We start from the raw sequence: 12452 nt of genomic DNA, 5'->3' as shown, positions 1-12452 counted from the left end.
ATTGGCTCATTTCTACAGTCACAATGTTGATTTGAGACAATCACAAATAACTCTGGTCAATAAGCATATGTCAAAAGCTCCCTACCTTCTGTACTGTTAGTACCCTTTGCAGTGTACTGTAGTTAATAGCACAAGGGGACAGAATAAGAGTATAATGATGCTGAGTCTGCAATAACAGTGGGCATCATTGAGTTATAGGAAGTAATAGGTAGAGATGTAAGTCAATGGTAAAATACAAAAGATATCTTGAGTCCCCTGAAATACTATTATTTTTTTCCAGTTTTTTATTCCAATGCCCTCTTTATTGAGTTCTCCCTTGCCTCAGGCATCTGGCAACAACCCCTGTCTCTCCACAGTCAGTAGTGTCTAAATGGGCCCAAAGTGGCTGTTAACTTTTTATAACCTAGATCCAAAAAAATACACCTGGGCCAACACCTGGGTTACTGCCTCCTGCCCGTAACTATACAGACCCAGCCTAAAGGGCTATACATAACAGTATGGAAAGAATAAATCCCTACTCCACTATACTGATTTTTCATATGATAAATACTATTAATATATACTAATATTAATTTTTGTGAGATATACTATGTCAATCTACTATTGTTTTGTTATACCTATTTTCTTTTTTGCTTATCAAAGCTGGTCTTTGTTTGGACCAAAAATGCACTCCTAAACACTAATATGGCTATTAGAGAAAAAGCATCAATAGCTACTAATCTCTGTCTCTTTCTAGTTGGTACAACATACTGTAAATATTTGCCTCTGTGAGAGTCTTAGTAACTAGAAATTGTATATGGTGATTAAAACAAGCATAAGACACAACTTACAATGAAATATGAAGTCAGATCAGCAGATGTTGTACTGTGCTACTTACTAGAACAACCAATGCCATCATCAGCTACTTAACATTGTAGTCATTCTCTCTTCTATGTGTTGACAAAACTGCTGTTGATACTGCATGCTTATATTTTGATAAAGGTTTTGAATGATGCATTAACACACTTTGAAGATTTCTAGCAGTTTATAGAAATTATTCTTTTCAAACGTTGAGTATCTTGTAACTGACAGTGTAGAGCGAAATTTTAGTTAAGCTTTATTTACAGTATGAGAAATATTTCTACACTGAAGGGGAAACCAAAAGGCTGTTATTCCCCAACACACAGTAAAAGTTAAAGCACAAAAATGAGTTTATACTAAGGCAGAAGACATTCTCTGTATTAGCCCATAAGCACTGTATGAAGGTTTTAAAAGGGGAACTCCAGCTTTTGAACTAAAATTTGTTAAATAGTCCCATTCAACACAGAAACTCTTAATATACTGTACCTATCACTGTAATCTGTTCCTTTAAAAAAAGTATGAATAAATACCTTTTTATATGCTGAATTCCAGATGCAAAACAGTTCTTCCCTTTCTGCTTTATATGAAATCCTGGCAGGGGAGGAGGGACTAAAACACGGATGTTATAAATTGTAACAACTTCTCCACAGCTTACAAATAGCATGCAGGAACTACATAACCCACAATGCATTGCACTGTGATGTTCCTTCCCTCAATAACATCACGTGTGCATGGAATTGTGGGATTTGGGATGCAGGCAGGCTGAGGACAGTCAACTACTGTTTTATTTTAGGAGGAGAACAGGGGGCCAGGCTTAGTGAACTGTTCCAAACTATATTATAACATTCAAATTCATGAAAAGACTGCATATTCTTAACTGATGTATATTGCAAAGTTGCTTAATATTATGTTTAAGTTTTGTTTGGGTAGCGTTCACCTTTAATATATCACTGTTTTATGTCTCAGCTATTTCCAAGTGAGCTTTTTGTGCTACAGAAAAGTGAATCAGACAAAGAATTTGCTTCCATAAAAATATTGCTTACTCCTAACTTTAAAGTGATCCCAATACCCTTTTTTATAGGAATATGACAGTCTTTCTTACAGTGGTGTGAAAAACTATTTGCCCCCTTCCTGATTTCTTATTCTTTTGCATGTTTGTCACACTTAAATGTTTCTGCTCATCAAAAACCGTTAACTATTAGTCAAAGATAACATAATTGAACACAAAATGCAGTTTTTAAATGAAGGTTTACGTTATTAAGGGAGAAAAAAAACTCCAAATCTACATGGCCCTGTGTGAAAAAGTGATTGCCCCCCTTGTTAAAAAATAACTTAACTGTGGTTTATTACACCTGAGTTCAATTTCTGTAGTCACCCCCAGGCCTGATTACTGCCACACCTGTTTCAATCAAGAAATCACTTAAATAGGAGCTACCTGACACAGAGAAGTAGACCAAAAGCACCTCAAAAGCTAGACATCATGCCAAGATCCAAAGAAATTCAGGAACAAATGAGAACAAAAGTAATTGAGATCTATCAGTCTGGTAAAGGTTATAAAGCCATTTCTAAAGCTTTGGGACTCCAGCGAACCACAGTGAGAGCCATTATCCACAAATGGCAAAAACATGGAACAGTGGTGAACCTTCCCAGGAGTGGCCGGCCGACCAAAATTACCCCATAGCGCAGAGACAACTCATCCGAGAGGCCACAAAAAACCCCAGGACAACATCTAAAGAACTGCAGGCATCACTTGCCTCAATTAAGGTCAGTGTTCACGACTCCACCATAAGAAAGAGACTGGGCAAAAACGGCCTGCATGGCAGATTTCCAAGGCGCAAACCACTTTTAAGCAAAAAGAACATTATGGCTCGTCTCAATTTTGCTAAAAAACATCTCAATGATTGCCAAGACTTTTGGGAAAATACCTTGTGGACCGACGAGACAAAAGTTGAACTTTTTGGAAGGTGCGTGTCCTGTTACATCTGGCGTAAAAGTAACACAGCATTTCAGAAAAAGAACATCATACCAACAGTAAAATATGGTGGTGGTAGTGTGATGGTCTGGGGTTGTTTTGCTGCTTCAGGACCTGGAAGGCTTGCTGTGATAGATGGAACCATGAATTCTACTGTCTACCAAAAAATCCTGAAGGAGAATGTCCGGCCATCTGTTTGTCAACTCAAGCTGAAGCGATCTTGGGTGCTGCAGCAGGACAATGACCCAAAACACACCAGCAAATCCACCTCTGAATGGCTGAAGAAAAACAAAATGAAGACTTTGGAGTGGCCTAGTCAAAGTCCTGACCTGAATCCTATTGAGATGTTGTGGCATGACCTTAAAAAGGCGGTTCATGCTAGAAAACCCTCAAATAAAGCTGAATTACAACAATTCTGCATAGATGAGTGGGCCAAAATTCCGCCAGAGCGCTGTAAAAGACTCGTTGCAAGTTATCGCAAACGCTTGATTGCAGTTATTGCTGCTAAGGGTGGCCCAACCAGTTATTGGGTTCAGGGGGCAATTACTTTTTCACACAGGGCCATGTAGGTTTGGATTTTTTTTCTCCCTAAATAATAAAAACCCTCATTTAAAAACTGCATTTTGTGTTTACTTGTGTTATCTTTGACTAATAGTTAAATGTGTTTGATGATCAGAAACATTTTGTGTGACAAACATGCAAAAGAATAAGAAATCAGGAAGGGGGCAAATAGTTTTTCACACCACTGTATATGTATAATTAAAAGCTTGAACCCTTGCCTTGACTTCCAGCCCAAATTACTTACTTGTGGCAGACCCAGGCATTACTGCACTGTGATTACAGTCATTGTGCTAGCCCTAGGGACAGAGAAAAGCATGGATAGGCTGGTTATGCTGATTATGTTGGTGCTAAAGCTAATTGGGTCTTCATTGCTCAGTGCAGCAGAGAAGAAAGAAGGGCTACTGGAACCCAGCACAGGAAGCCTGGGAGAAGGTGAATGCATTAATTATAGAGTAAAGTGACGCAGGGTTGTTTTTGAAATCTGTAAGTATCAATTTTATGTAACACGTGGTTGTTTCCTTATATTATGTTATAAATGTTGCAGTGGCAAAAGGCACAAAAGAAATCTGCATAACTAACAATTACAGCTTATTAACTAATTTCATTGGAAAACAATCTATTACACTTCTTTAATATTCACCAAGACTTTTCTTGCAAAACCACCACGTGTGATATCACCCTATGTATGTGCAAACGCTATTTTAAAAACTTTATTTTCTGTTCATTTCACAATCATGTGTGTGTGCATACACATAAAGACACGTAAATAAATGCACGTATAACAAAATTCCTGAATTTCTTTCATCTAGTGCTTGAAATACTTTTAACGCACATCATCACTATAAAATGTCTCACAGAGATTGTGAAATACGCACCAACGCATGTCTAGATTTTTCAAGAACTTTGAATCATCTGTACTGTATTCTCTAGTCATATTTATGTGTTTAGCCTTTGTCAGCATTTAGGATTTTGCCAATAGATCAAAATCAGTAAACTGTGGACACTGCACAGACTAAATACATTAATTGTAAATAGAAATAATTACCCAGATTATGTTTCCTTTTAAGTTGATCATACATTTCCTTAGTATTTGTCTGCTGATAGGTCTACTGCAGGCAAAGCTTTACATTGTTTAACTCTGCATTTGGTGTTTAACAAAGACAGAAAACAGATACACAAACCTTACATGAGACATTATCATCTCTACTAATTCTTTAATTATGGAATGTCAAAAGTATATGAAGGCATTCTACTGCATATAAATACTATCTCATTATAAAGCTAAACTTCTGAAATGTACACAGCCTGTTTACATTAGGCAGAGAATGCTTCAAAACAACAAGGTTTTAAAGAAAGAGATTCTCATTTACTAATGAAGTCAAAATGCAAAAAAAAAACCCAACACAGTGTTTCCCTTTGTCTTTCAGAATTGCAACAGCAGGAAATCGATGCAAAATGTTGTGAATTAATAGTGAATTGGGATACTATGGGCCCCCAAAACTTACTATGGGCCATTTATAAAGCCCTGAACACAACTGAAGGAGTACTAAGAGGCTCCAGAAACTTGCAGTCAGTTATTTTAGGGCTTGTGCGCTGGTGCTCCCTAATTTGTGTGTCTAAAGTGCAACTAAAGTGAAAGTTGGGGAATCAGTAGAGGGCATTAGGAGGGACACCTACATTCCTCCCTCCATTAACCCTTCAGAAATACAGCTCTGCCAAATGCAAGCAGTGCTGCATTCATCAGGGCAACACAAACACATGCACCTGCACCTGGAAGGACTTATTCCACCTAGGTGCAGGCACACACAACCGATATTCACCAACAAATTTCAACTCTTGTGGATTTAATGCATCTAGGTGCAGACACAATTAGAAGATTTTTAAAGTTTATGGGTAGATTGTCAACCTGCGCTTATACGCAGGCTGACAATCTGCCTTGAGGGGCCTTACCCTGAAGACTCTAGCTATCCTAAGGCTTATGGCACATGGAACACTTTTCAGGTGGCAGTAATTTCCCATTTAAATCAATGGGAGGCAGTAGGGAATGATTTCAGACACTTTTCAGAGAGCACTGTGTTCCATAAGACTAACAGAGCATGCAGTCATGGGTCAAGTAATAGATGCCATTTAGAGCCCTGCTAATTATTATTAGTATTATTATTTATACAACACCATCATTTCACGAGGGCCTTTACAAAGTCAAGGGACATATACAGACATTTAGCAAAAATGAATCACAGTTACAATTGGATATTTTTAGGAGACAGTAAGGGGAGGGCCCTGCTTGTGAGAGCTTACATTCTAAGAGAAAGTGAGATATACAGTGAGGATAACCAGTGTGGCTGTAGAGTTCCTGCTGGTTAGTAAAGTAATGGAAAGTGCAGAGTAAGATATGAATACCAGTAGTTATTGAGCAGATGAGGGGCTCAGTGAGTGATCAAGTTGCTGAGCTATAAGTTAGAATGAGAAGGTGAGTTTTAAGTGACAGTTTGAAATCCTGGAAACTCTGAGAGTGTCTAATAGAACAGGGTAGAGCATTCCAGAGGATGGGTGCAGCACGGGAAAAGTCCTGGATGCTGGAGTAAGATGAAGTAATACGTGAGGAGGAGAAAAGAGATGTGCAGACTGAAGGTTAGGTATGGCGGTGTACTTTTTAATTAGTGTGGTTATATATAGTGGTGTGGCACTGGGGAGCACTTTGTAGGTGAGTACAGTAACCTGCTAAGATAACCACACCCCCATTAATGTTATTTCCCATCCTGAACTATCAGGCCCTCCCCCCTTCTAGATTTATAAACACAACATGAGGTCTATAAATAGCATTAACGAAGATTCTGTCTAACCTACCTGTACCATAAACAGTGGCTGCTTAGCCAAGGCTAATTCTGCAAGCTGAACCAGTTATAACTTGGGAAGCTTGGGAAGTAAATGAAAATGAAAATAATTATGTATTAATTTCTAAATATGTCAAAAACTTGTTACTCAACCACACAGGCTCACTGCCTATGAGTTACTTTTGATACCCATCATCAAAACTGCCAAAATCTGCCAAATCCTGATGCTTTCATCTGTGCAGCTGACTACACCCCTACCTTAGCTTAAAATCAATCAAAATACATATTTTCTATTTCCTGCTTTCACTAGTGCAACTTTTTGGAGCAAAAGCAAGAGCCACAAACATTCCACAGAGTATATTTAGAACTTTAGGTTTTAATTTGTTTTTCATGATTTTGAGCAGATTTAAGGTCATTATGCATGCACTATGTTTAGCGAACTCCCCCTTTATTTTCAAATAGAAAGCAACACAGACCAGACTGTTACGGGTACACACAGTACTGTAAACAAATAGGAACACTCTGTTTATTACTTTTATCATACCAAGTTGCTGCCAGATTTGATCATACTCAAAAAGGGCAGTTTAACATGCCAGTAAGATTGCAGTGCCAAATAGTCAGTAAAAATGGCAGAATATTAAGGTTGTGTCATTAAAAAAACATTGTATTAAATATCTACAGAATATATGATTTTAAAAATTGTTTGCATTATTTTAGAAACTAGGTGGAACTCAACTTTGACAGTTATGGGTTAAGAAAATGGATATTCTCAGGCATCAGTTTTGAAAAGGATTGTCTTGTTGTATGGTAAGGAACAGACATTAAATGTAAACTGTGCAGTTTACGCAGTTGAATAAACTAATGTAAAGTGTCTAACATGGAACAGCTGTATGGGGAAGAATGTCCAGCAGCTCAATTAAATCAAGAATATAATGTATAGAACATAACTATTGGGCACCTATGCACTAAACAAATGTGGTTAGGAGAATAATCTTGTAATGTACAGCTGTTCTTCTTAAGGAAATGAAGTCATTGGCCAACAAATGCTGTTTAGCCCACTGTTAAAAGCAAAATGCCTTTGCAGGAAAATAAGGGGTGTTGTATGATTGGTTAGTAGTTTCTCTGAAACTATATACCATGGTCTGGATAAAGCCAATTAGAGGAGGGCAAGAACTTCAGGTAGGGTACTGCCTGCCATGGCAAGGAGCAGAGGGGGCAACTGAGAGGTTGAGAAAGAATCCAGAAGGCACAAGTGCAGTGAACACAGGAGTCACTCCAAACACAGTGTTTGTTTTTGGCGGGAGTTAGTGCAGGAGGTATTTTTATTATTTTTGTTTTGTATTCTGAGATGGGCACCCCTGTGTTTCAATAAACTACCCTAAACAGTATACAGGTATGGGATATGTCATCAGGAAACTGATTATAAAGCATGTTCTGAATTACGGGAAGGTCATCTACCATAGGCTCCATTTTCATCAAATAATTAATCAAATAAGATATAATTAATCCGTATTGGAGACAAAACAATCCTATTGGGTTTATTTAACGTTTACATTACATTTTAGCATACTTAAACTATGGACATCCAAATTATGGAATGATCCCTTACGCAGGAAACCCCCTGAGCATTCTGGATAACAGGTCCCATACCTGTGTTGTTTAGCAAGAAAAAAACAATAGTCTATACATTTTTAAAGTCTTTTCTCATTTTGAACAGTACGCTAGAACAGTATTTGCTGAACAAAACCTAACGTTACATACATTTATATTTATTTGAACACAGGTACCTTAGGCTGTTTTCCTTTAGCAACTGTTTGTAACAATCTTAACATGTGATGCTGTTCCCCTTCATCTAACTGAGGCATCTGCGATACCAAATCTCTCAGGCAGCAGTTTATGGGCTGGGGCTGCAATTCATAAAGTGCCGGAAGGACACGCAGCAGCATGCTATTACCTATGAAACAAAAAAAAATTGATATTATTCAGATTGTCCAAGTTTGACTGTTGCTTAAGGATTTTTTGCTGTTACCAGTAGATACTTATTTTGAAGACTCTGCTTAAAGTTGCAGTTACTGCTTTTAAGTTTTTCTGCTGAAGGCCTTTTTTTAAGAAATGCTTTGGTTTTGCACCAAATTTCTATAGCAAAGAAAAGGTAAATGTAGGTGAAATGTAAACATATATAAAGGAAACATTATCATTATTATCCTTATTTATATATGACCAAAATATTTTACAATACTTTTCACTGCATTTTTACAGATATTATACAAAATTCACATCAACTATGGACCAGTTTCACTGTTTATCGGGGCTCATTAATGCAAAGTAGGGTTTTCCTACCAGCAAATAACTGTACTGCATTGATAAGCTCCAATAAGGGCAAACTGGTCTGTATTTAGGAAATCTGGGAAGTATACTGCCCCTACTGTGCTGTAAACCCAGTGCTTGAGCTCCAGCCTCAAGGATATTCCTTGTAAACTGAAAGCTTTAGATTTCCTTGTTCATGTGACTGAAGGATGTGAAATTAGTTTGGCCAGGCACTTAACCCAAACCTAATCCAGGATTCTATGCATCCTTATGTTTTTGTCACCGACAGTCAATAGCTTCAGTAGCCTGAATCCACTGTGTTTCACATGAGAGGAAATGATGATTCTGAGAATAATAGGTCACAAATATCATATTTTTAATAAATTGATAAAAATTTTAGCATTTGCATGGAATTTTGCACAAACCAGCTAAGGGTGTATTACATACAATAAAACCACCTAAAGTCATTAAATTAAAGTCATTTAAAGACAAATTGGAACAAATCAGCAAAACATCATCAGTGGTATCAGATTCTGACTGGGTTGAAATGCCCCATTCATATGCAATCACAGCTTAGTACCTATGAGAAAGTACTTATTATTCAGGGTTTTTACCCAGAAACTCTGTCCTCTGTCCTTCTACAACTTAAATCAGGCTTATTAGTACTTACTACCTTCATTGCAATGACATCCACATTTCAAATGAATTTTTGCACATACACAGACAGTGGAATTTAGAACATCTGTAATGAGGATATGTTTAATCATACAATGTGGCATGCGAGCCATGAGGGAGGAAATGAACAGCAGAGCTACTAATGTTATGTAGTAACATTAAACAAAATTCCCATTTTGACCTCAAGAGATTTGCAAAAGTAATCACTAGTAAGCCCTAGAAACCTTCTGGATTTAAAAAGCCTTATGCTAAGAAACGTCTAGATTTATCTGACAAAACTCCATTGTAATCTTTAGGGAAGTCTGGAAAAATGTTCTCATCTAAATAAACCTAGATCTAGCATATTTAATATAGGCAGAGCAGCTTCATTGTACCTAGATCTCCCTGCATTGGGCAAGTAACTTGCACATCATTTAAACAGTAAGGAAATGGCAGGTTGAAACAGGGCCCTGTCCTTGGCATTTGCCCTGTGATTCTCGTGCCCTTAGTGCTTTTGCCCTTCTGCCCTTCTGCCCAGGGGAATTGTAAAATACCCCTTATACAGGTATAGGACCCGTTATTCAGAATGCTGGGGACCAAGGGTATTCCGGATAAGGGGTCTTTCCGTACTTTGGATCTCTATACCTTAAGTCTACTTAAGAATCAATAAAACATTAATTAAACCCAATAGGATTGTTTTGCCTCCAATACGGATTAATTATATCTTAGTTGGGATCAAGTACAAGGTACTGTTTTATTTTTACAGAGAAAAAGGAAATCCGTTTTAAAATTCTGATTTCCGGGTTTCTGGATAAGGGATCCTATACCTGTATTCTCTGCAAATATAATAACACTTTTTAAAGAATTTTAGTTACATGTTTATGTTCATATATACGTGAAGCCTAAAAGTTACTTCTGCTCATATTTTATGACATAGATGTATGTAAATAAGCAAGATAATCTATAGCTGTTCTTTGCACGTTTAGCCAGGGAAGTAACAATTCCATTATACTTAAAGGAGAGGGAAAGGTAAAATCACTGGGGGTGTCAAAATGTTAGGCCCCACCCACTAATTAAGAATGCTTACCTAATACCCCGGGCTGGTGCTCCTGTTTGGAGAAGATCCCACTGACCTGGGGTACATGCAGGTGAGTGATCCCCTTCCTTTCTTCTCCTTTTGCTGTGATCCCGGGGCCCGAGCATGTGTAGTAGAGTCAAAAAGCTGACTTTTTTGTTAAAGTGCAGCTTTTAATTCTACTGCGCATGCCCAGCCGGCACAAAGAAAGAAGAGGGAGAGGATCCCTGCCCTGCATGTACCCCGGGCCAGTACATTTATTTGCTAACAGGGGCACCAGCCTGGGGTATCAGTTAAGTGAATACAGTCACTAAGGGGTGCCTAACATTTTGACACCCCCAGTGATTCCAACCTTTCCATCTCCTTTAAACTTGTCTAAAGGGCCCATTTACTAACATTCCTTTTTTTTCCTCCACGATTAGTGTTTTTTGCATTAAAAAAAACGAGAATGTGTCAAAACCACAAAAAATGCAAATCTAAAAGCTGTCGAGATCATGTAGAAGTGGGAGTTGTCCAAGGCAAACTGTAACAATCTTTATTTCATTTGTGGTTTTAGAGGTTTTCAGGGATTTATTCATTTTTAAGTGCACAAAAATACTTTTGTGGTCTTTTCCTTTTCTTTGACATATTAATTAGTTTGTGCTTTTTATACTCATATCTTTTAATAAATGACCAGATATTTGTGGTTTTAGCGGAAATGAATTTATTTGTGGTTTTAAAAAAACTTTAAAACCACTAAAATCAGAATGTTGATAAATGTGTAGTATAATTGCACTTAATTTTGTTGAACTTTTATGTAGTTGTAGTAGAATCATTGTTATCTGACCCTTTATGGATGCCTTATGTCTGTAGTATACCCGCTGCTCTGGGAGAACTCTGCCCATATCTGAATTTGGCCTTATAAGAAATAGAAACTCCTAAGTTTCTGAGTTAATATGATGACTATGGAGCCAGGTAATGCACATATTAGTGTTATGTCACTTTTTTTTGGACAGCTAAACTCTCTAAAGCAGTTTAACACTGGTCAGGGACAATCCCAGTTTTACAGTTTAAGCAACATCTACGGCATGAACATGTCCCTTCCCCTAACTGGACTTCAGGCTAAGCTTCCAAGTACAGGTATCGGACCCCTTATCCGGAAACCTATTATCCAGAAAGTTCCGAATTACGGAAAGGCCATCTCTCATAGACTCTATTGTAATCAATTAATTCACATTTTTAAAAATGCTTTCCTTTTTCTCTGTAATAAAAAAAATGTACCTTGTACTTGATCCCAACTAAGATATAATTAACCCTTACTGGAGGCAAAACAATCCTATTGGGTTTAATTGCTGTTTAAATAATTTTTTTAGTAGACTTAAAGTAGGAGATCCAAATCGGATCGGAAAAAACCCTTATCCGGAAATCCCCAGGTCCCGAGCATTCTGGATAATGGGTCCCATACCTGTACACCAAATAGAGCAATAATCATGAATTATTTTTTCATTTTAATAGTTACCCCTATATAAGTTCTTTTTTTATGTATAAACATTTCGAACAGTTTGTTCATATATACTCTGCGTGCTTTCATGAGTGCACAATTTTTATTTTGTCGTAAATTTCGTTTTTTCCTTAAAATTTGCCTCTAATATTTTAAAGCATCTTATAGTACATTCATTTTATTCTCCAGAAATGCAATAAATGTATTAAGCAATCACAACCATTCAATATTTATTATACAGAACAAATAATCTGCAATAATTCGAAAAGAACATGTAACAGGCCCCATTCCAAGAACCAATAAGCCAAACAAACGATCTTTCTTAATCTATTCCTGTTTATTTATCTTAATACAATATATGTATATATTATTTTTGTGCATTTGTGTGAAAGAAAACGTAGAAGAAATAACGTGCGCAAGGAATTTTAGTATTTGCAACATATGGATGACATCTGTATTTAGTTACAAGCTGTGCATGTACGGTGATAGGCAGTTACATCAAACTTGCAAGACTGAGCATGAAGCCGTTTATCCAAGCACAATCAGAGTTTATTTGCAACAATAACAGGAAATGTGAATATACAAGGGGAACTCACTAATTTATTCAGCCAATAGACAGAATATCTGCAAAGGAGATCAACATAGAGGGAAAGACCAGGAGACATAGGCTACCTACCCTTTTTTATGTAGAAAGGTGCTCTGTTGGGAAATTTATTTAGCAATGCCTTT

General features: G+C 37.2%; 1 protein-coding gene across 3 annotated transcripts in view; it reads right to left on the bottom strand.

Annotated features, from left to right (window-relative positions):
* veph1 (ventricular zone expressed PH domain containing 1) overlaps nt 1-12452 on the bottom strand; it is a 192341-nt gene that overhangs the window by 140819 nt on the left and 39070 nt on the right. For all 3 annotated transcript variants that reach the window (XM_031902403.1, XM_031902402.1, XM_002933254.4), the window contains exon 5: nt 7995-8161. In XM_031902403.1, the coding sequence (XP_031758263.1) occupies nt 7995-8161 (167 nt within the window). The remainder of the gene's footprint in view (nt 1-7994; nt 8162-12452) is intronic.

Source organism: Xenopus tropicalis, chromosome 5 (assembly GCF_000004195.4).
Source record: "Xenopus tropicalis strain Nigerian chromosome 5, UCB_Xtro_10.0, whole genome shotgun sequence".
NCBI lineage: Eukaryota > Metazoa > Chordata > Amphibia > Anura > Pipidae > Xenopus > Xenopus tropicalis.
This window is presented reverse-complemented; position numbering and strand designations above follow the sequence as displayed.